The sequence below is a fragment of the Solanum lycopersicum genome, chromosome 2 (assembly GCF_036512215.1).
Source record: "Solanum lycopersicum chromosome 2, SLM_r2.1".
In the NCBI taxonomy this organism is placed as follows: domain Eukaryota; kingdom Viridiplantae; phylum Streptophyta; class Magnoliopsida; order Solanales; family Solanaceae; genus Solanum; species Solanum lycopersicum.
The window spans coordinates 57,363,713-57,389,183 of NC_090801.1; the positions used below are offsets into that span (position 1 = coordinate 57,363,713).

At 32.5% G+C, this 25,471-nt stretch overlaps 1 protein-coding gene across 1 annotated transcript; it reads right to left on the reverse strand.

The window, feature by feature from the left end:
* Positions 1-287: 287 nt before the first annotated feature.
* LOC101253557 (uncharacterized) lies at positions 288-19,058 on the reverse strand. The gene is made up of 49 exons (XM_069294374.1): positions 18,906-19,058; positions 18,647-18,824; positions 16,428-16,499; positions 16,251-16,319; positions 16,102-16,173; positions 15,942-16,013; positions 15,776-15,847; positions 15,621-15,689; positions 15,460-15,531; positions 15,316-15,387; positions 15,136-15,207; positions 14,617-14,685; positions 14,253-14,318; positions 13,573-13,635; positions 13,449-13,484; positions 13,319-13,353; positions 12,782-13,158; positions 12,515-12,710; positions 12,194-12,328; positions 11,869-11,987; positions 11,534-11,744; positions 11,098-11,338; positions 10,743-10,893; positions 10,305-10,649; positions 8,065-8,230; positions 7,726-7,903; positions 6,746-6,817; positions 6,573-6,641; positions 6,406-6,477; positions 6,249-6,320; positions 6,091-6,162; positions 5,923-5,991; positions 5,765-5,836; positions 5,596-5,667; positions 5,452-5,525; positions 5,204-5,222; positions 4,885-4,953; positions 4,447-4,512; positions 4,186-4,251; positions 4,069-4,104; positions 3,923-3,963; positions 3,409-3,785; positions 3,141-3,336; positions 2,751-2,885; positions 2,410-2,528; positions 2,040-2,250; positions 1,608-1,845; positions 927-1,077; positions 288-852 (listed from the first exon to the last, which is right to left on the reverse strand). The coding sequence occupies exons 1-49, from the start codon at positions 19,039-19,041 to the stop codon at positions 505-507; spliced, it is 6,060 nt and encodes a 2,019-aa protein (XP_069150475.1). The 5' UTR covers positions 19,042-19,058; the 3' UTR covers positions 288-504.
* Positions 19,059-25,471: the final 6,413 nt, after the last annotated feature.

The following is a 25,471-nucleotide window of genomic DNA, read 5'->3' on the forward strand; positions in this document are numbered from 1 at the left end:
ACTGACAAAAGAGTTACTCTGATGCCATTTGTAGCACGCAACCCGCTAGTGATATTGTTCACCCAAGGCTTAGGCCCACATGACTTTAGAATACATCACTAGTTGGTAAAACATGCTTATGTATATATCCACCATCTATTCTATAGTTTTATCGATGTGAGACTTCATGTCTTGAGTTGGGGTGTCACAAGTATTTAATAGCAAAGATAAATAAATTATCAATGACTATATATATAGTACTAACATACTAATTAACAATTGCTTTACCCTAGCTTTAACATTTACAATTTATGAGGATGAATTCACAAGTTCAAATTCCTTATTCATATCAGTTTTCATGGCTGTTTTCCAGACATTAGTATTAGTAGTAGAGGTTTACCATTTGCTTGGAATGGCGTCTCCTCCAAAGTAGTATCTGTATAGGCTATTACACTCACATCAAATATATAGTCCTAAAATAACATGTTACTCTTTGTTTCACAATATTGATCTGACTGAATTTAATTAAGACGATTCAGCTGTAGTGGAAGAGCAGTCTCTTCGTGTAGTGTTGGATGAATGAATAAGTGTTTGACTTTCGCTCAAGCTGCGCATCTCGTCATACTTGTCTCTTAGCCCTTGAAACTTGAGCTCATCATCATGGGATCTTGATTCCAAGTTAAACTCAGGAAGGTCAAGATGATCTTCAAGAATGCTGACTACTGCAGACATGGTTGGCCTAAGTGCTGGAGATGGATTGGTACATAGCAGAGCTACGTTTATCATCCTTAGAGCCTCATCCTTCTTGAAATCTGAATTTAATGTTTCATCCACTAGTTCCATCAGTTTTCCATGCTTTTGTAGGACAAGGGCCTGAATAAAATGCAAATATACTAGTTCAAAAGTTTGGAACATAGATATTGATATCAGGGATAATGATTTGTTACCCAATCTAGAAGGCAAACAAATTTCTCATTGGGGCGATATTTCATATTGTTCTTCCCAGCAACAATCTCTAACGCAACAACTCCAAAGCTGTAGACATCTGCTTTGTAGGTTAAGTAGCCCCATAGTGCATATTCAGGTGCCATATATCCTCTGCAGAACAGAGTGAAACTTTAGATTCATGCATATATTATTTGTAAATGTGGCATCAACTTCATGCCTGATATTTCAGTATATGAAGAATGGTTGAATGGGATGAGATACAGGTTAAGCTCGTAGGAAGATTTAAGATTTAAAGAGGATTAGGCCAGAAACCATTTCTATCACTCAATTGAAGTAATGCAATCAATACCAGAAATATGATCAAGCTTTCAAATGAGTCTTTCTTTAAGGGCAGCCAGGCCATTATGTACTAGTCCTTGAAACTTCACCACCCTTTTTGGTTAAGCATCAGTAAACTATTGCTAGTTACCTTGTATAACATATCGAAAATGCAAGAAAGAGAGAATGTAAGGGTTCTAGCAATCATAAATGTATATATGATGCATTGGATGAGAACAACATACGTCTGTACATCAATCAGTTTATGCTGCAATGTCAATTCTACTGTGCCATAATATCTATTTCTTACTAAATGAACACAAAACATAAACATGAACAAGAAAACTTGTCACAAAACTCACATGGTTCCAGCAATTCTAGTGCTGATATGTGTTTTATCCTCATCATCAAGTTTGGCCAGACCAAAATCAGAGATCTTCGGGTTTAGTTTCTTGTCAAGAAGTACATTTGTTGCTTTCATATCCCTATGAACAATTTTTAATGACGATTCTTCGTGTAGGAAAGCTAAGCCTTTTGCTATCCCAATGCAGATATTTTGCCTAGTTGGCCACTCTATTTGGAGACGGTGTTCGTCTGAACCTGCATTTTAGTGAGAACTAAGAATCTATGCATACCTTCTCTTTTTCACACGCATATACAATCATATATTGGCTTCTCATTTTGAACTCTTTCATTAATTACAAAAGAACAATATTTATCTTTATTTCATTTAGCTGATTTTCTGTTTGACTTGTAAGTTGTAACTGAAAACAATGAGCAAGGATAGTACTAACCAAATAAAGCAAGGGCGAGGCTATTGTTCTCCAAGTATTCATACACCAACAGAAGTTGATTTCCTTCAGCACAACATCCATATAGTTTGACAAGATTTGGGTGCTGTAAACCAGAGATCATACCTATCTCATTTACAAACTCGCGGTTTCCTTGTTTTGATTTGGATGAAAGCTGCTTAACAGCAATAACTGTACCGTCCAGTAGTGTGCCCTATTTATTAATTAAGAAAACAGAAGAAGATATAAAAAGGTCATAGCTGTCTATACATAAAATCCATTTCTAGATGTTGTAGCTAAACAAAAAAGGGTCTAGGTAATTGGTTTGTGGAGAGTGAGTAGAAAGCTTGTGAGTGATCAGATTGAGATGCACCTTGTAGACAGAGCCAAAACCACCTTCCCCGATTTTATTTGCAACATCAAAGTTGTTTGTCGCAGCTTTGATTTGTCTGATGGTAAATACACCAGTCAGTAGATCTAGTCCTCTTAATTCTGTAGATTTGCAGGGGGGGAAACATTTAAAAAGTGCAACACCTCCATATAATATTGAAAATCATGTACTAATGTGAACTGTGCACCTCCATAATGTTCTTGTTTTCGAAATCATCATTTTATTTTGATAAGAACTTTTCAGGAAATCATGGAAAACATAATACAGTAAGTTCTATCAATTTAAGAAGTAAGACACAAAATAGTCTGGTACTGTAGCATCACCTTCTTCCTTTGATATTCTGTTTATGCTTCTCCTCCAAGCAACAATAAATATTGTCAAAAGGAGAACTAGTGAGGACGCCACTGCTCCAGCAATGATGTGAGCCATCTTTTTGTGATTTGAAGGGGGCTTGAAATCTATGATATAGAAAAAGGAAGAGGAAGAGTGTTAAATGCATTTACATTTGTTTTTATGCTTTTAATCTTTAAAGTATTTTGAGGAAAAAGATGAAGTCTTTTCTCTAGGCTCTCTGCGAGTAATTAACATGTGGAAGCAGTGTCATAATTTCATCATGTAAAAGGTCACAAGGTAATAGAATAAAGTGTACACGGTGTGTCTAAGAAAGTCTATGAAAGAGAAATAAGTGAACCAAAGGGTAATAGTAGTGTTACTAGCTTCAAAAGAAATGGCTGAAACTAAAGGGCCATAGCTTCCTCTTCTAGGGACAGCTGTTGTTCCTTTCCCAGCATACTGAAAGCGCACTTCTAGAATGCCATCTTCTACAGATGCATTGAACTTTCTTGTCCAAGATTCATCAACTCCTCCAGCAGCAGTTCTAATGTCAAAATCTTTGAGCTTCCTCTCACCCTGCATCCAGTTTGACTGTTAGCAAAGAGCACCTAAACCTGGATTCAATACTCAGATTAATATTTAATTGACCTGAATATAGACATCAAACATCCGTTTTCCGAGACTCTGGAAAGATCGGTTATCTCTTATAACAATCTCTGCAAAGTGCAGTGTCACGGTGTATTTTCCATTTGCTAAACAGCGTCCATAGTAAGTTAGAGATAAAGCTGAGAGTCGAGCTGTCGTGTATAGTTCAGAGTTCTGTCCCTTAATTGAAGATACATTAGTTGCCTTGTACTCATTCAATGCTATGGGACGATCCCAGAAGTCCCCGGTGTTGCTGGATCCCCAGCTCTCTCTCCAGTAAACAAACTTTGCAGCACCTGCGGAATCTTCATCTGCTTCATAAGTGGTGTCCCCTATTGTCACACTCTCGCCACCACAATTTATGTGCACTGAATACCAATCTGTATATAATTAAAACAAATTATCTAGCATTGCCTCTATGCAACATGACAGACACAATAAGAACCGAAATTTCCAAGTGCTCTAAATCTTAGATAGAGAGAAAATGAATCAGAGTCTTGTAGAAGGATAAACTTACTCTTTGAACAAGGATTACTTGACAAGCATTTCCCAAGTTCTCTGTATCAAGTTGGAAAGAGAGTCAGAAGGCATAAACCAGTTGATAATTTTCTAAAGAGGAAAAATATGCATCAAGTGACCTATAAGACAAGTTCAATAACTTACGACTTTTTTGTTGAGTTATAGCTTTTGAACAAGTTTCTGATAAGAAGAAGGAAATGTAGCTTAGAGATAAGAACAGCTGGTGTCCAATTGACAAAAATGAGTGGGAAGAAAATATACAGGGTTTCGCGACAAGTAGTTGGCACAGAGCTTTCGTTGAAGTTGTTGTAAGAAAGATCTATGACACTGCAAATGGTGCATAGAAAAATCAACAAGTGTGTTGCACAAAAAGAAACTCTTTTAGAGGTGTGTATGAAAAATTGGCATTTATGGGCTATATGCCTTTAGAATCTTAAGTTCTTGAGATAAAGAGAATCTAGCATTCTCACTGGCATGAGTAGGTTATAAGCAAAACATGCTAATCAAAAGTAATAAACTTACTACTTGGAATTTCTACTTTTGATCCAATCATGAATTGGTCCAGTAAGTCTATTGCTTGTCAGGTACCTTGTAAAGCAAAATCATCAATTCAACAGATATCCATTTGAACAAGAAACATCAAAATCAATGAATCAAACTCTAAAGAACCTATGAAATGTCAGAAACTAAAATTTCTTTGCAATAAACGTGTTTGAAGACTCGGCACATTGGCATCCAAGTCTCAGGTTTAAATTTATCATATGTATTTTGAACATAATCATTCTTATTTTGGATCGTTTTGACATGTTTTAAAACTCAGCACGTTGGCATCCAAGTCTCGGTTTTAAATTTATCATACGTGTTTCAATTAAGGAGAGGAAGTTGGCTTTGAATTTACAGCTGGCATATATTCAGGCAAGCTAAAAGAAGAATTTAGAGTATGATAAGTTTGTCACTTACAAGAGCTGCAGTCTTTCCTGGCTCTCCAGATCCGGGATCTGTCCTTCAAGTCTGTTGAAGCTTAGATCTCTGCCCCAAAAGAAAACCATATTCAATCCAGAAACAATACTTTACCAACTTGAGACCTATAGTAATGAAAGAATTTTGGCTGGGAATGCCCCGTGAGAGGGAGCTTAAATGCTAACAAAACCATGTTGTGAACAAAAAATTTCCATTGTTTTTTTAGACTGAAAGAAGACGGTCAATCAGTGAAAGCATATTCATAGTATAAACCATGCATAAACATGTGCAATTAAAGGGTCACAAATGTTGGAGTTACTCTAGAAGTGCTGTATCATCTGAAATAGAACTACAATGATGTTCGTATTTAATTAAGACTCCATTTCAATAACCCCTCCTTCTGTTTCCTCGTATAAAAACATTGAGCAGAATTCGCTACCATATAAGAGAAGGCTTGCATACATGGCATGCATGATTTTGTTAAAGCAGTTGTGTATGGAAGGGAGAAAGAAAAGGATATCAAATAGGAAGAAAACAAATCAGAGTATAGGTAGGTGGAAAACTAACAGAATTTTTTCAATTGATGCATATTATCTATGTAAGAAGGAATCTTCCCAGATAAGTTGCAGCTCCTCAACATCCTGCGGTCACAAATTAGTTTCAGGAAAGAGAGCACTTTCAAAAACTATGGAAAGTAATGGAATTACTTACAATCTTGTTAGGCCTGTCATGTTCTCAAGCGGTGGAAATTCTGAAGCACTTCCAGTCAAGTCACTGATTCTTCTGTAAAGACATCATATTAATATAAAATCCCAACCAAATAAAAGGGGACACCATAATAAGCAACTAAAGAAAGTACGCAACCTAGAGAACAACTCACAATTCCTTCATTTCAGTCAAGACAGAAATGCTTGGTGGTACAGGTGCTTCAAAACCCGAAGCTTGAATCTCTCTGTTAACCAAGCATGAAGTCTGATATAATTTAAATTTAACTAGAAATTAGTAGGTTTTACACATCAATGGTGTGAAAATGCTCACAATTTCTGAAGGTTTTTCAAACTCTCAAAACTAGGAAGTATTCCAGTGAAGTTGTTACCGCTCAGCCTACTGCATTGATGCCAAAAGGAAAGAAGGAGAATTCAGAAAAACAGGAACGCAATAGGACCTAGAGGACATTCTATCATAAGTATATTCAGAGTTACTCACAGTTCTGTTAATTTTGTGAGTTTATTGACTTCCTTGGGCAACTTACCTGTGAGATTATTAAAACTAAGAGTGCTGCACAGAGCAAAAAGCAACTGACTTGTCAAGATATTCTAAAACCTTTCAATATATCTAAAGGAGGCTAGTTAGGAAGGCCTTACAGACTCTGTAGATTAACCATGTTTCCGAGTTCTTTTGGAACAGTTCCATTAAACATGTTATTCTCCAAACTCCTGAAAGTTTTGCAGTCCAGCTCAATAAATGTTAAAATAAGGACTACTTATCCTCATAGGTGTGGTGAAATCCAAGAGAACATACATATAACGTAGTGTAGTCATGTTTCCCAAGTATTTAGGAATTGGCCCAGAGAGTTGATTCACCATAACAGACCTGAAAATCATGAATTATAGGATAGTTCAAGTTAAAGGTACCTTTTTATGTAATGTCTAAATTAAAGTATTAAGTGCAATTGAACTGCAGCTCACATAAATTCCAGTTTGATAGATGCCCATTCAGGGGGAATAGTACCACTCAAATAGTTGAGCGCGACGTCTCTGCAGGACAGATGTTGAACAATATATTTCTCAGGCAAAGGATAATCATAATGATTATTTGGTAAAGAGTTTGAAAATATAACTCCAAGTCAATTATGCAGTACATTGTCTTGAGATAAGGTAACTTGACCAGAGAGGGAGGGAGAACACCTGCAAGATCTTGTCCTTTGAGTAATCTGTCAACATTATAAGAAGATATTAGAAGAAATCCTGTTTGCTTTACATCATCCAAATCTGAATGAAAGGTTGTTATTAATTCAAAAATTTTGGACCCCATGTGCTAATCAAACTGGTTCCAGAACAATTGGCTTAATTAAACATACTGACTAACCATAAAATAAAGTTATTTATATGAGGAAACAAGTCTCAACCAAATAAGTCCTTATTTCTTTCTTTATAGACATTAGACAAAGAGAAAGCCAGCTAGCTTTATGCTTTTGAGGAGTTTCTTAGTCATCTCAACTTTCATTTTACCATTTAATCTAGACATGTAGAAACCATATCCCATGACTAATATACTGAATGGTTTCAATATTCTCATCATTAGGAAACACATTTTTTATTGCAATGATATGCTCTCATTTGCCCTAAACAATGTTTTGACATAGAGGAAGCTAAGGAACATATATGGTGTGTTATGTGACAAAAAAAATAGTTATATTATAAGTCGACTTTACTGTTATAGCGGGTAAATAGAGTTCATTTTCGTGGGAAAAAAAATTCTTTTTACATTGGGGATCATTTTATAGTGTTTAGGGGTATAAAAGTAGATGCCTATGCTACTCATATCAAGTGTTCAATGTTTTCCTGATATGTTTTTTTGATCAGAAGTTGATAATAATGTATTACTCTCCCTAGAACTCCTACCTGTTTTGTTCCCCCGGTGACTCGAGGGTTGAGAGTGGAGGATGCTTACCATCGGAGTAACCCTCTTGATCTTAGTAGAAAATATATATTCTTTGGAAAGAATACTTCAAGAAATTGAAGGTGACTTAGAAAACATTCCCCTAATACCAAAAACATCCATAATGAAGAAATAGGGGGCAAATAAGAAGAACCAAAATCCATAAGGGTGAAGTCTCACATGCTTTGTACATGACAGAAGCCATCAGGGGTAGCGCAATTGCAGGTTACATTGTTGACATACATCGATATCTTGTCAATTTTTGGTGTAGTCCAATTTGTATTGCCGTTACAAGGATTCAAATCAAAATCCCAGTCCTTTTTACCCAACTGCTCCGCTATTTCTTTTAGAGCATTCTCTGCAAAACCATAAAAGTAGTATACAGTTTTTCAAAAAAAGAGTTATCAGCTTCAATGGAAACCAGGATATCTTCATCTGGGGTTGCAACAAGAACTCATAAAAAAATGGATTTTTTCAGTAAAGATTCAAACTTTATATGCCAAGAATGAGAAAGATTACTTTCTTGTTGAGGAAGAAGACGACTGTAACTTTGTGCTTCAATGATTTGTACTAGAGAACAGAGGACTAAGATAAGCAGAAAAGAAGAAATACTGAAATTATGTAATAATGCTAACATTTTCATTAATGCTCCAACCTGCAAAACTTGCAACTGAATATACAATTGTTACAAATAGATATTAATCTCTTACCTCTTACCAGGGTGGTTGGTTGCATTGATGAAACTTTTTTATTCTTAAATCAATTCGAGTCTTATTACGAGAAAATTTTGTTAAAAGCGTAATTCTCCCTTCTCGAATATGTGAGATCTAAATTTTATTGGGAACTTCAATGTGAATTCGAATACAGCTTGAAAAAATAAAAATAAATATTTGTACCTCTCCTAGTTTAATTATGATTTTTTTTCAAAACACTATCTTCCATTTCAAATTAATTAAATTATTGAGGCGTTTCACACATTCTAGCAAAAGAATATTAAGACATACATTAGACATACTTTTCATTTTTACACTTCCTAATTATCATTAAATTTATGATTAAAATAACTATACGTTAATTAATAACTAATTTTAAGAGTAACTAATGACGGATAAAATTAAAATAATATTTTAAAATAATTTTGAAAATTAAACAAAATTAAGTTAATTTAAAAATAAAAAGTATCTTAATAATTCAGATTTGAAATGGCGTGAGTATCATATATTCCCTCCGTTCCTATTTATAGGTCACCACTTAGGAGAAAGATTTCACGTGCATTAAGAAACTAAGCAAGATTACTATTCTACCCTTGTTTTTAATTTTTCAACTCAAGTTTTTTATGATTAGTATAAATAAATTAATTTTAATTAATTAATTTGATCAATGCACATGAATCATTTACTTAGTTTTTCTAAGTTGGTCAAATGTATATTTTCGAGGCTAATAGCTCACAAGAAAAAAAAATATGATAATTTATGTATTAATTTTATAAATAACAAATATTATAAATTAACTATTTATAGAAAAATAATGAAATATAAAACGGAAGAAAATACGAATTAAAACGAAATAGGAAGGAGGAGTGTGAATCGAAAGCAAGTTGTGTCGACAAGACATTAATATAGTAGTAGTACAAATCATCATAAAAAGAAGAAATGATAAATGCAATATTATACGACATGGCTTTGGTTCACATTAGCTAGTTATATATGATGTTAATTTGACAATGATATTTCTAATAAAAAAAAAAGAAAAGATATTTGGTGCGAAGATTTAGATGTATCTTTTAAGATTATAAGTTTCATGAAAATTAAAGAAATAAATTTATAATATAAGATTTTTTTATATTTGAAAATAATTTTATAAATATCATCTCAATTTTATAACTCTCATTAAATGACTTGACTTGTTGGATTTCTCACCACTATTCATTTAAAATAAAAAGTAATATAGATTACTTTAATTTGAATAGATTTTTCTTGAAGAAAAATGTCTAAAATATTTTTGAACTATTTGACCTAAATAAGTTAATTTATCTTCTATTACTTAAAATATCCTTATCATTAATCAAGTAGCTAAAAAAATATCTTATAACTAATCAAATAGCTCAAAAATATCTTATTACTAACAAAATAGCTAAAAAATACGTGGTTTACTATAGATGTGTGACTAGAGCCAGCTTGTTGAACTTGTAAATTTGAAATGAGGAATAAATTAAGCCTTCATTACATGCACGTGTTAGTGAACATTTTTGCTGCTTATTTACAAGTCAATTTGCTAGGATTCTTGATTGGAGATGCTTCATAAACTAAAGTTACATTCTGACAAAATTGATTATGCATCTCGATCGATAATTTTAATTATTTGAATTTTTATTTTATTCGTGAATAATAGAGAGTTAGATTATTTATCTTGTAATCTTCTTTTCTATTCTAAATTTTTATTTTTATAAACTAAATAAATTGACTGTGTGATCCATTTCAATTTTTATTTTGATAATCGCTTGTGTGAAAGAAAGTATCCTCTATCCTAGTCAAATTATTGTCATTCAAAAATACTACATTAACAAAATGAGTTTCAAGCAGAAGAGGAAGTACCCAAAGAGATATCTGATTGAAAATATATTTTTTCAATTGATTGAGAGATTCATAATGTGTATTTGTATTTTTGTGATTCAATAATCAACAAAAACTGTTTTTGGGTGTAATCAAATATCTTATGTTTGATAAACCGCCAAGAAAATATTGTCTCGCGAACATTTAAGCTGATGTAGAGGTAGTGTAAGAGCAATCTCTTGTTGTAATGGTATTTGATGAATGTGTGAGTGGTTGGCTTTCGTTTGTATCTTCATACTTGTCTCTTAACCCTTGAAAGTTGAAAAGATCATAATCATCATAGAATCTTGATTCCATTGTAAACTCAGGGAGGTCAAGATGATTTTCAAGAATTTTGACTACAGCAGACATGGTTGGCCTAAGTGCTGGAGATGGACTGGTACATAGCAAAGCTACATTTAACATCCTTAGAGCCTCGTCCTCGTTCAAATCACTGCCCAATGTTGCATCTACTACTTCCTTCAGTTTTCCTTGTCTTTGTAGAACAAGAGCCTGAATATACAATAAAATGCAAGCCACAATGTGTTGAAGACAGAATGAATGATCGCGCTTGCTATTCAGTTATCAAGGATTAGGAGTCCTTACCCAATCTAGGAGGCAGACAAATTTCTCATTGGGGCGATATGTCATGTTGCTTTTCCCAGCAGCAATCTCTAATGCAAGAACTCCAAAACTGTAGACATCTGCTTTGTAGGTCAAGTAGCCCCATAGTGCATATTCAGGGGCCATATATCCTCTGCAGAACAAAGTGAGAACCTTAACTTCATGGAGAAAAGCAGGTCAAAGATATAGAGATGATCAATTTGTATTCCTTTTCTGTTTTGGTGTCATTGAAGAATATTATGACATGTAGAATTAGCCATACTGTGGCTATCAATACTCGATATATTTCCTCTTTAAAGAACACAAAAATGAATGAGAGACTTGTCAGAAAGTTTACATGGTTCCGGCAACTCTAGTGGTAATGTGTGTGTTGTTATCATCATCATCAAGTCTGGCCAGACCAAAGTCTGAGATTTTCGGATTTAGTTTCTTGTCAAGAAGTACATTCGTTGCTTTGATGTCTCTATGGACAATTTTCAATGACGATTCTTCATGTAGGAAAGATAAGCCTTTTGCTATCCCAATACAGATCTTTTGCCTGGTTGGCCAGTCTATTTTGAGCCGATGTTCTTCTGGACCTGTATTTTAATGTGAAGTAAAAATCTATGCATACCTTCTCGTAAACACACACGTTTAGAAACATGAAACATATATTGACTTCTCATTTTAAACTCTTTCAGTAATTACAAGGAGCAATCTTTTAACTTGTTTCACTTTTAGCTTATTTTCTGCTCGACTTATAACTGAAACAATGAAGAAGGATGATAAATTACCAAATAAAGCACGAGCCAGGCTATTGTTCTCCATGTACTCATACACCAGTAGCAGGTGATTCCGTTCAGCACAACATCCATATAGTTGTACAAGATTTGGGTGGTGTAAACTAGAGATCATACCTATCTCATTTACAAACTCACGCTTCCCTTGTTTCGATTTGGATGAAAGCTGCTTAACAGCAATAACTGCGCCATCTGATAGTGTACCCTGTTTATTAACACAAGAAAAAAAAACATGTTGATTAAGGCTGTTTATACATATTATTTATGTCCAGCTGTTATAGCTGACATAATAAAGTAGAAAGCTTGATAGATGTAAGATTGGGATAAACCTTGTAGACAGATCCAAAACCACCTTCCCCGATTTTATTTGCAGCGTCAAAATTGTTTGTGGCAGCTTTGATTTGTCTGATGGTAAACACACCAGTCATTGAATCTAGTCCTCTTGATTCTGTATATTTATAGGAAAAGAGAACATTTAAAAAGGGAAATGACTTCATATGAAATGGAAATTATGTAATATGAAATGCATTTAGCCGTAAATGCTTCTTTTCTTGAAAATACATTATTTTCATTTTGATAACAACTTTTTCAAGAAATCGCGGAGAACAGATTATATGTATGTTCAAATAGGCTGCTGGAGTGTAGTAGCATCACCTTCTTCCTTTGCTATCTTGTTTCTGTGTCTCTTCCAAGCAACAAATGATATTGTCAAAATGAGAATTAATAAGGACACCACTGATCCAGCTATGATGGGAACCAACTTTTTGTAATCAGGAGGGGGCTTGAAATCTATGATACAGAAAAAATATGAGTAAGAGTATAAAATGCACTTGCATTTGTTTGTTTGTCTTCAATATTAAGTAATTGAGCAAATAATTCAAGTCTATCCTTTGGCTCTCTAAGAATAAAGTAATAGAATTAATCGTTCAGTGTGTTCAAGGGTGTCCTTTGTAAAAAGAGATATAGTATAATTACTAGCTTCAAAAGAGATGGCAGAAACTAAAGGGCCATAGCTTCCTCTTCTAGGGAGAGCAGCTGTTCCTTTCCCAGCATACTGAAAGCGCACTTCTAGAGTGCTGTCTGCTACAGTTGCATTGAACTTTATCGTGAAAGGTTTATCAACTCCTCCAGCATCAGTTCTAATATCAAAATCTTTGAGCTTCCTCTCACCCTGCATTCAGTTAAATTGTGAGCAAACAGCACCTAAACCTTGACTTAATACTCGGATGAATGTTAATTGACCTGAATATAGACATCAAATATCCGTTTTCCAAGACTTTGGAAAGATCGATTGTCTCTTATAACAATCTCTGCAAAGTGCAGTGTCACGGTGTAGTTTCCATTTGCTAAACAACGTCCATAGTAAGTCAGAGATAAAGCTGAGAGCCGAGCTGTCGTGTACAGTTCAGAGTCATTTCCCTTAATGGCAGATATATTATTCGCCAGGTAGTCTTTTGCTGTTATAATCTTATCCCAGAAGTATCCACTGTTGCTGGCTCCCCAGCTCTCTTTCGAGGAAGTAAATTTTGCAGCACCTGCTGAATCTCTATCTGCTTCGTAAACAGTGTCCCCAATAGTCACACTCTTTCCACCACAATTTATGTGCACCGAATACCATTCTGTATATAATTAAAGCGGAGAAAGTTTCAATGGATATAATGATTTTCATGCAAAATACAAGCAGAAGACACATGATTTAACATTCGCCTCCATCAAACTTGCGAAAATATACATATTATATTAACAACAATCAGAGCCTAGTAGAAGGTGTAAACTTACTCTTTGAACATCTTGGCACACATTTCCCAAATTCTCTGCAATAAATTGGAAGGAAGAGTTAGAACTCAGAAGGCATGAAACGGTTAATCATGATAAATCTAGTGTCCTATAAGACAAGTTAATGACTTACGAATTTTTCGTTCCATTATAGCTTCTGAATAAGTTCCTGAGAAAAACAACGAAATTGAGCTTAGAAATGACTAAGAACATACGAAAAATGAGTGTGAAAAAGGTATAAGGTTAAAGACTCATACAGAGTTTCCTGACAAATAGGCTCAGAGCTCTCACTGAAGTTGTTGTAAGACAGGTCTATCATGCTGCAAATAAGATTTGTCAGTGTTTTTCCAATACTATCAATGTAATGAAGGGAGTTAGATAACTTGTGCTTCCATTGCAGGATGCAAATGTTAGTTATAATACCGGTGGGTAGTAACATTTTTATAATCCAAATTAAATTAGTTTTCCAAAATTTATAGGTCTAATGTTTTCAGGCTCTTTTATATCTCTCATCTACTTCTTGATTCAGAGAGTAGAAAGTCAGGAAGTTGAGTTCATCCACTGTAATCAACTTAAGAAGTTATCAGAACTCAAAAGTGACTTTGGAATGCATACATAACTCATCTTAATATAGCGTTTTCCAGAACTCTATGACGATAAAGTAGTGCATAGAGAGCATGATATATGGAGGATACTCTTTCTCTTTTTGTTCACTAATGCATCTCAACAAAGAAATACAAGTCGCCGAGTGCATGGCAGAGTCAGCAAGCAAGTGATTCATAAAAAGGAACTCTTTATGTTCCTGCAACATTGACATTTATGTCTATATATATGCTTATGGAATCTTTCAGTTCTTGAGAAAAAAGTAAGTTGGCATTCTTATAGGCATGAGTTGATTTATATGCAAAACCATGCTAATCAAAGGTAGCAAACTTACTGTTTGGAATTTCGACTTTTGACCCAACCTGGAATTGGCCCAGTAAGTCGATTTCCTACCAGGTACCTAGAAAAGAACAACTTCAATTCAACTGGAGATATCAATTTGAACAACAAAATTACATAAATGAATCAAGGTCAAGTAAGTCTATAAAATGTCAGACACTAAGTTTCTTTGATAACAAACATGCTTTGAACCCTCAGCAACTTGCACATCCATGTCAAGGGTTTAAATTGTATTCATTGTATTTTCTGTTAGAAAAAAGAACTTAGCATTGTTGAGGATATAATGTCGACAAATTGGCAAGCTAGTTAAAATAAGAATTTGAGTATCACATGTTTCATCCTTATGTTATGTCACTTACAAGAAGTCCAACTTCTTTAGACTCTCAAGATTTGGGATCTGTCCTTCAAACTTGTTGAAACTTAGATCTCTGCAGCAAAGGAAAGCCATAATTAAGCTAGAAACAAGGAAAAGGATGCAAATGACGTTTTAATATCTTGAGATTCTAAGCTAATAACAATAACATCATGTAAATTTACAGTATTTGCAAAAAGTGATGAAGTAACATTTTTCTAAAACAAGATTCCAATTCATCCACCAAACCTAGAATCTCCTCTTGGGGAGAAGTTCACCTGCATACCGTCTTCATAAAAGGCCTATAAAAATGCTAACACATGATAGATACACAATTCCTGTGAACCCTTTGTCTGTCTCCTGAGGTTGTAAATTAACAGAATTCACAAGACAACAATAAAAAGGCTCGTATTGATGGCATGCAAGACTTCTGTTAAATACAGCTATGAAGGGAAACGAGAACTAAAAGTATATCAAGAAAGAAAGAAAGAACAAATATCAGAGTGAAGGTAGACAGCAGACTTACAGAAGTTTTAATTTAGGCATCTTAGTTATGTAAGGAGGAATCTTCCCAGATAAATTGCAATTCCTCAATATCCTGCAATCACATTAGTTTCAGAAAAAGAAAATAAAAACACTTCCCATTGACTGGGGAAGTTAGTCGAACTATTAATGCACAAATCCATACTTCACGTGAACTACATACAATCTAGTTAGGCGTGTCATATTCCCAAGCTGTGGAAATTCTGAAGCACCTCCAGTCAAATCAGTGATTCTCCTGTACAGACATATTATTAAAGTTTAAATTCTAACCAAACAGAAGAGAACAGCACATAAGAGAACAACTCACAATTCGATCATTTGAGTTGAGACAGAAATGATTGGAGCTATAGGTCCTTCAAAACCAGAAGCTTGAATCTCTCTGTTAACCAAGCATAAAGTCTGAAACAACTTGCATAAATCTAGCTATTGAACACTTTTATATGCATCAAATGGTTTGAATATGCTTACAATCTTTGAAGGGTTTTAAAACTCTCTAAGTTAGGAAGTTTTCCTGTGAAGTTGTTACCTCTCAGCCTACTGCATAGATGTCAAAAATGGGAAGAACTCAGATAAACAGGAAATGCAATATGACCTAGAGGAAACGTATATCCGGAGGTACTTACAGTTCTTTCAAATTAGTGAGTTTATTGAGCTCCTCTGGTAGCTGACCTGTGAGATTATTAAAACTAAGAATGCTGCACAAAGCAAAAAAGCAACTAGCTTGTCAAAATATTGTCAAAACACAAAAATTTTCATCTAAAGTCACGAGTATAGTCCGGAAGGCCTTACAGAATCTGTAGATTAACCATGCCTCCGAGTTCTTTTGGAACAGTTCCATTAAACATGTTACTTTCCAATCTCCTGAAATTTTGCAGTTCAGCTCAATAAATCTTAAACTAATTAAGGACTACCATCCTTTGCATGTGAAGTGAAAGACAAAAGGACATACATATAAACTAGTGAAGTCATGTTTCCTAAGTACTTCGGAATTGGTCCAGATAGTTGATTCAGCATAAGAGACCTGAAAAACCATCATAGTTTAAATTCGCGCAACCTTGTAATGTAATGCCTAAAGTATTTCAGGCGCAGAGCGCTTACATGGTTTCCAGTTTCATCGATGTCCATTCAGGGGGAATTGTACCACTCAAATAGTTGCATGAGAGATCACTGTAGGTCAAACAGTGAAAATGTTTTTTTTTTATCATAATGATATTTTATCTTAAAAAAAGAAAGCTACATGTTTTGAACTCATAGATTCAAGTGAGTTAACGGTACATTATGGTGAGATTTGGTAACTTCGCCAGGGATGGAGGAAGAACACCAGCAAGATCTTGTCCTTTGAGTAATCTGTAACATAATAGGAAAAACTATCAAAACTATAAAAAGATGTGTTACGAGGAAAATATTGTCTGAAAAATGTTTATTAATCTCTTAATGTTCCATCGGTCAAATTTTTTAAGAACATTGCAAAACAAGCTCCTTGAAAATTAGACTTTCACTATGGAAGTCGGGAAAACAAGTTTTACAATGACATTATATATGTACTCTTCATCCTCCAACACAATTCATCTTCACTCCTGCTCTGTCCTGTCTTTGATAATATTTGTCTAGATTATATATAACTATTTTTAAGATAACATTATTTACTTAACTATCAAACAGAAGAAAATAACTAAAAACAAAGTTTTTATTTTCCTAGAAAACATTCCCAACAGACCAACCACATCCTAAATAACAATGCATTTTGTATAAGCAAAAAAATCCTAACCAACTATTTGAGGACTTCCTTAGTAATTTTCCCACAAGGTGCAAATAGTTAATGAAAATACCACAAGGTGCAAATATTTGTGGACTGCCTGGCTCTTCTTTTATGATAATGTTTTAATTTTAACTTTTCACACGTGGCATGATTAAAGCTATAAGATTAAATGATAATTTTATGTATTCGAGGACCACAAGATTCAAAATTTTTCTTTATTTTCTTAAATTCCATGTCAAATCGGATAATTTTTTGTGAAAATTCTAACATGTTTTTTTTTATTAATAAGTCAAAAAACTATAAGATCATACTGGACATTTTTACCTTTTTCCTTTTGAAAAATGATGCATAAGAGAGGAGAAAATATTTGCTTATTTTCGATGGTAAAAAATTAAGGCAAAGCCTCCTATTTATAATCACGAGCACGAAAATATCAAAAAAAAATTGGGAAAAAAAAAGAAACTTGGTCCTCGTGCAATATTAAGAATAAGAAAAAAATTAATTAAAAATACTCTCTAGTTCATATTTATGGTATCATATTCAACCATAGACAAATTTCATTTTTTTTCTAGTGAATTGAGTCGGATTAAAATTGAGTAATTTAAGTAAAATTGAAATTTAATTTTAATTAATTTGAGGCTTTGTATCTAAGGAAGGATATATTTATTAAGCTTATTAACAGCAAAGATAAAAATAACTTATTTTTAACGGGAGAACAAAGTAAACCAATAAAACATAGTTAGAAAGGAATTTTTTTGACCCTTTTCCCTTTTATAAGGGAAAATTGTATATAATAGCAAACTAATAATCTAAAATAAATTGAGTAGCTAGGGTTTGATTTAATTGTGCTTCATAGCAAACATTTGCAAAAAATTATCACGCGCCTCTCTCCCAAATATCTCGCTCGCCACTCTTCTCCAATCTCTCGCTCGCTTCCTCACTTTTTATACAAACATAAGTGTATAAAAATTGTTTCTAATTGTATAAAGCAGAAAAAATTGTACAAATACATATATTTTTGTTCCCCTCTCTCCCTTCTTCCAGATCTCGCTCGCCACTCTCCCAAATCTCGCTCGTCACCCTCGCCTTTCTCACTTATACAAACAGAAGCGAAATGTATAAATTGTGTTTCTGTTTGTATATAGCGTGAGAAAATTGTATATACACATGCAAGTACATATATTTTCGTCCTATACACTTATAATTATATAATAAAAATACTCTCCTGCCCAGTTTCTTTTGCCTTTTTCTCTTTCTCGTTTTATACAATTTTCAAATTGTATCTAATTTCTCTCTTTCTCGTTTTATACAATTCGATTCAATTGTATATTCCTTGTCAAGTCTCTTTAGTCTTTCTCTCTTTCTCATTTTATACAAATTCAAATTGTATATAATCGTTCTATACACTTATAATAATACAATTCGTTTTATAGACTTCGTTTTTATACAGTTCTCTGCCCAAGTGTCTTTTTCTTTCTTGTTTTATACACTTCGTTTTATACAATTTGTTTCAACTGTATATGTATAGCGAATTATACAATTTCTATGTTTGTTATGGAGCGCAATTATGCAAACTTTGCTATAGCATACAAATATGAATTTTTTATTTACTACATGTGAAAGTTGTCTTTCTTAATTCACACCTTTTTAACTTTAAAAAAAAAACAACGAAAGGAAATTGCGGAGTCTGAAGATATATATATAAAAAAAAAAAAGGCGAGGAAGAAAGGCTTACATGCTTTGTACATGACAATAACCATCAGGGGTATCACAATTGCAGGTTACATTGCTCACGTACACTGACAAAGCGTCTGTTCCTGGTGTACTCCAACTTGTGCTCTCATCACAAGGATTCACATCAAAATCCCAATCACTTTTCCCTAACTCTTCTCCTATTTCTCTCAGAGCATTCTCTGCAAAACCATAAAATTACTACTTTTACAACAAAAATATTCGAACTCTAATTTATATGGCTTAAACAGAGGAGATATTACTTTCTTCTTCAGGAAGAAGACCTCTGTTTTGTGCTTCGCAGATTAGGAGTAAACTGAAGGCGATGAGCAAAAATGAACAACTACTGTAATGTGAGGATGACATCATCTCTAACATGAAAAAAAAAAGAGTATACATACCTAGTGAAGATTCATCGAATATATAGATATTATTAGACAATTTCTGAGAATGTGTGTGTGTGAGACAAGTTGAAAAGGACATCAAATAATGTACGTTATCATTAAAAAGGCGGGTTATTGAGATAAAAAACAAAAAGCGTGGTAACGATGAGTTATTTCCGACATTACAAGTTTGAATTTCTATTTATTTTTACTTGTTATTTATTTTTAAAATATAATTTTATTTTTATTTATTACTTTTAATATATATAAAAAATAATAATTTTTTCGAGTAAAATTAGACTGAGAAAGTATTTTCTAAGCAGCTAACACATATATAGTTTAGTCGCTTTATTGATTTGAAATTTAATTTTGTAATTTTACTATAGTAAAGATATCATACTTGGCTCTAATTCAATTCTAAAAATTACTTCTTCCGTCTCGAAATGTTTGTCATGTTATGCTTATCGAAAGTCAATTTATCTAATTTTTAAAGGTAAATTAGATCACATTAATTTGATATTTCAAATAAAAAATTTAAATATCCAAAAACTGTATGAAAAGTATTATAAGTTACAATTTTTTGCATATTAATATTATTAAAAAATATATCTTAAAATATTAATTAAAGTTTTTATAATTTGATATTAAATATAAAAATCATGACAAATAATTCATTGAAAAATATATAGATCACGATAAAATACCTAGTGAAGATTCATCGAATATATAGATCACGATAAAATACAATAAGATATTATTAGACAATTTCTGAGAATGTGTGTGTGTGTGACAAGTTGACAGGGACATCAAATAATATACGCTATCATTAAAAAGGCGGGTTTTTGAGATAAAAAAACAAAAAGCGTGGTAACGATGAGTTATTTCCGACATTAAAAATTTATAAATTTTTTTGTTTGATTTTTTAGCTTAATAGGCTAAATTAATTACATCAAAGAAGTGTTTTCTATTTTTAAATATTTTATTTTAAATTATAATATTTATTATTTAACATTAATAATTAATATAATATAAATACATATTATAATATAATATATTCCGATAAATCGGAATACCGAATAGTACAAAATTACATACAGAAATCGAACCAAAATACCAAAAAATACAAAAACGTATACCGAATACCGAATCAAAAATTAAAAAACCAAAATCGAAATACCAAAATAATTCGATTCGATTCGGTATTTCGATTTTCCGATGTTTATGCCCAGCACTGATATTTTCTAAGCAGCTAACACATATATACTTTAGTCGCTTTATTGATTTGAAATTTAATTTTTTAATTTTACTATCGTAAAGATATCACACTTGGCTCTAATTCAATTCTAAAAATTACTCCTTCCTTCCCGAAATATTTGTCATGTTGCGCTTATGAAAGTCAATTGACTAATTTTCAAAGGTAAATTAGATCACATTAATTTGATATTTTAAACAAAAAAATTAGATATTCTAAAACTATATGAAAAGTACTATAAATTGCAATTTTTTACATATTAATATGATTAAAAAATACATGTTAAAAATGTTACTCAAAATTTTTATAGTTTGACTCTAAATATAAAAACTATAACAAATAATACCGGACGGAAAGAGTAACTCATGAAAGAAGGATTGAGCAAGTTCATATAAACATTGATCAATCAATGTAAAACTCTCGCTCACTCTAATAATTATTATTAAAAGTAATTTTTTGACTTTAATGTTTACAAAAAAAAATATTGGATAATTATTAATAATCTGTAAAATAGTCTTATTTTTGACGCAAAATGAAGCCAAATAAACTTGTACTGCAAAATGAATTTCAAATCAGAATCTATATATAATTTGAAGCATTTTCTTACTCTAAAAAGTAACACAACCAAAAAAAATTCTGATTGGGAAGTTTAATAGACTAGAAAAGTGAACAAAAATGGCTTTCCGTCCTAAATACTATTACAACAAAAAAAAAAATAGAAGAAAATTTTAATAAAATTGACTAGTAGTATCTCTTGAAAAATAAACCCTACTAGCTTTAAAGTAAAGATCATAAAATAGATATTAATTGACTTTGAGACGTGACTTACTATATATTTAGGTCCCAATAAATAATATTTTGGAAAATCACTTGGTAGACATTAATATTAGAGCCTGTTTGGCTCAGCTTAAAAGCTGATTGAACCGACTTAAAAGCTGATTTTTGACTTATTTAGTTGTTTGGCAATACTCAAAATAATTTATTTTAAGTTTAAAAAAAACTTATTTTAAGCCAAAAGTTAAAAGTTGGGGTAAGGATGTTTTTTTTTTTAGCTTATAAGTTGTTTTAAGTTGACTACATTTTTACCCTTTTACACTTAATATTTTATACAATCTCCAAATTACCCACATAACCCTAACATCTCTTTCTTTCATTTTTCCCTTTTCACGTTTGGCATTGCTGCTGAACTTCTTCCTGTTCTTTCAATTTGAAGTGAAATAAAAATTTATATTACTCTTATAAATAATTTGTGATAATAAAAAAATATGTGAGTGATAGACAATTATTATTACCTATGGATCAAACTAAAATAAATCTTAAATCGTTCTTTGATCTATTCAAATTATATATCTTTAAAATCTATAATAAGTTTATATTCCTCTTATAAATAATTTGTGATGAGAAAGAAATATGTGAATGATAGCAAAATATAATTATTTATGGCTGTAAAATATAAATTAATTTACTTTTATTATGTTAACAACTTTTAAGGGTATTTCAGACATTTTGATTTAAAAAAGTTGTTTATCAGCACTTATTTGCCAAACACATTAACAATTTTTTTTTAACTTCAGCACTTTTTTTTAAAATTTCAGTACTTTCAAAAGTACTTCTTCCTTTTCATAATAAGATTTCTTTCTTGTTTAAACACATTTATTTTTTTAAAAAAAATTAAGCACTTCTAAGTAAGAAAAAAATATTTTTACTAATTTACTCTTAATTAAATATCTCGAAAAAGAAATAGTTATTAACTATTTAATGATTTTTTAATTAGGTAAAATTCCACTTATTTGTCCTTTACCTCGCTCATAGAGATAAAATCTTATTATATATCTCAAAGGTGGCTAAATTTTCAGAGAGTTAAAAAAGTATATAAATGTACATCACAATTAACAAACCAAATGATCTATTGGAATAATTGAAATTGACCTGCTAATTTGCAGAATAAGATAAGTAGACTATTGCGTCATTTTGAACATTTTATTTAGAATTGACAATATTAACTATAAAATTATAATCCGTTCAATTTCATTTAAGCATTTCTTACTATGACTATTATTTGCCAAAAATAAATCTCAATTTATGTGAATAACTTAAGAGGCTGTAGCGTCAATATGATGATTTATATAAGACTAGTAAAGTAATGATAAACTCAACTCCTCAGGGAATAGACACATTGATTAAAAAAGAATAACTAAATTTTCTTTTAGATAATTATCTAAAATATAATACTTAAATAAAGAAGACTAGTGACAAAGATATTTGTTATCCTTTTGCTAGCCGTCTACTTTGAAATGTCTAATTTTGATAGAATTAAATTAATAAACAGTGTGTATATAGTAACCTTAGCATTGAAAAGTCTAGTGGAATTTGGATTTAATGGGACATTATAACATGAGCAGACATTGGAAATAATTTTTTTTTCTTTCAAGTGGACGTACAAAAGAAGACCAAAATTGAACATTGACATAATTAAATGGAGTGACTTTCGTTAAAATTTAATGATACACAACTTATTTTATTATGTTTTTTTAAATAATTTTTTATTATTTGGAAAAATTACAAAAATTATTGTTCTTTCATATTTTTGTATATATTATTTTGCGCAATATATCGATTAAACACGTCACTTTACGTGAGATATCGGAACGTACGCAATATATCTAAAATTGAGACGTGATGTATTAAATATTTTGAGATATATAGTCAAATTCCATCAAATTTAAGAGATATTTGTAACTAATATAATTAGGTCTACCGCGTAAACCCTATGAGACCTAAACCCTATGTGTTTTTGATAAAATTTCTAATTTATTTTCTCTTTCTACACTTTTCCCCATAAATTATGAGATGCTGCTGCACTTATTTCCACGATAGAATAATTAAAATTCCTCAATTCCCATAAACGGCCCATTTTCAATGTCAACGAGCCCCAGGGCAAGGTTAATCCCTTATTTTACCGATGTTCCTTGCATAGTACACCATATTTTTTGTTCATCCAAAATTTTGAGATCATTTTTGCTAAAAAATTTACATAGCCGTCTGTTTAGACCTTATCTATGGAGCCGGTTGGTCACCACGGCCAAAACGACCCATTTTCAAGATCAAACGAGCCCTAGAGTAGGTAAACGACCCATTTTATAGGTCAGATGAGAGCAGAGCAAGTAAATTCCCGATAGTACCAATTTTCGTGTGCTATAGTCCACTATATTTTTTAGTCATCAGCAATTCCGATATCATTTCGCTAAAAATTTACACGGACGTCTGTTAAGACCTTATCTATGGAGCCGAATGATTACCACGACCAAAAAAGTCCATTTACAAGGTCAAACAAGCCCAGAGCATGTAAACCGTGCATTTTATCAATTTTCGTGTGCTATAGTCCACTATCTTGTTTGGTCATTCGAAATTCCGAAATCACTTATGCCAAAAATTTACACGGACGTTTGTTAAGACCTAATTTATGGAGCAGGTCGGTCACCACAGTCAAAACTCTCTATTTTAGATGTGAGACGAGCCGAGAGCAGATTAACCCCCTCTATTTTGCCATTTTTCATGTTCTATAATCCACCATCTTTTTTGGTCATCCAGAATTCCGAGATCATTTTTACCAAAAAATTACGTAGATGTCCGTTAAGACCTAATCATGGAGCCGATTGGTTACTACGACAAAAACGACTAATTTTCAAGGTCAAACGAGCTCTAGTGTAGGTAAACCCCAACCCCCCCCCCCCCTCCCCCAATTTTATAGATTTTTATGTGCTATAGTCCACTATATTTTTTGGTCACCTGGATTTCTGAAATTATTTTTGCCTATAATTTATACAGAAGTCCGTTAAGACCTTATCTATGGAGCTTGTTGGTCCCCAACGTTAAAATGTCATATTTTCAAGGTCAAACGAGCAGGTAAACCATCAATTTTACCGATTTTCGTGTGCTATAGTCCACCATCTTTTTTGGTCATCTAAAATTCTAAGATAATTTTTGCCAAAAATTTAATAGACGTCTGTTAAGACCTTATATATGGATTCGATTGGTCACCAGGGCCAAAACCGTCCATTTTTATGGTCAAATGAGCCTCAAAGTAGGTAATTTTTCTAGTTTTCGTGTGCTATATATAATCCCCCATCTTTTTTGGTCGTCCGGAATTTCCATATCATTTTCGCCAATAACTTACTAAGATGTCTATTAAGACTTTATCTATGGAGTTGATTGGTCAAAACGACATATTTTCAAGGTCAAACAAGCCGCAGAGATGGTTAATCCCCCATTTTGCCGATTTTCGTATGCAATAATTCATCATCTTTTTTGGTCATTGGAATTTTGAGATCATTTTTGCCAAAAATATTTACCAATGTCCGTTAAGACCTTATCTATGAAGCCGGTTGGTCACCACGGCCAAAACGATCAATTTTCAAGGTCAAACGAGTCCTACAGTAGGTAAACCTCCTAATTGTACCAATTTCCGTGTGTTATAGTCCATTCTATTTTTTGGTCATCAAGAATTTTGAGATTATTTTTATCAAAAATTTACATGGACGTCCGTTAATATTTTATACATGGATCTTGTTGGTCCTAAAGGATAAAATGACTCATTTTCAAGGTCAAACAAGCCCAAGAGCAGGTAAAACTCCCAATTTTGCTGATTCTTGTGTGCTATATAGTCCAACATCTTTTTTGGTCATACGAAATTCGTGATCATTTTTGTCAAAAATTTACACAAACGTTCGTTAGGACCTTATATATGGAGTCACCTGGTCACCATGGCAATACTGACCCATTTTAATGGTCAAAAAACCCCAGAGCAGGTCAACCTCCATTTTACTGATTCTTGTGCTATATAGTCCACTATTTTTTTTGGTCATTCATTTTTTCCAAAATTTACATGAAATATCATTAAGACCTTATATATGGAGCCGGTTGGTCACCACGGTCAAAATGACCCATTTTCAAGGTCAAACAAGCTCTAAAGCAGCTAAATCATCCATTTTCTCGATTTTTATTTGCTATAGTGCATCATCTTTTTTGGTCATCCGGAATTTTGATATCACTTTTTTCCAAAATATTACATAAAAGTTTGTTCAAACCTTAGCTATGGAGTCGGTTGGTCACAATGATCAAAATGATCCATTTTCAAGGTCAAACGAGCCCAAAGCAGGTAAATCCCCCATTTTACCGATTTTCGTATGTTATA

Excerpts from the sequence above, each read along its gene's own strand:
- LOC101253557 (XM_069294374.1), bottom strand. The coding sequence starts at position 19,041 with ATGTATACTCTTTTTTTTTTCATGTTAGAGATGATGTCATCCTCACAT. Across the intron at positions 10,894-11,097 it reads ACTAGAGTTGCCGGAACCAT|AGGATATATGGCCCCTGAAT; the intron begins GTAAACTTTCTG and ends TTTGTTCTGCAG. Across the intron at positions 5,837-5,922 it reads TTGAAAAACCTTCAGAAATT|AGAGATTCAAGCTTCGGGTT; the intron begins GTGAGCATTTTC and ends CTTGGTTAACAG.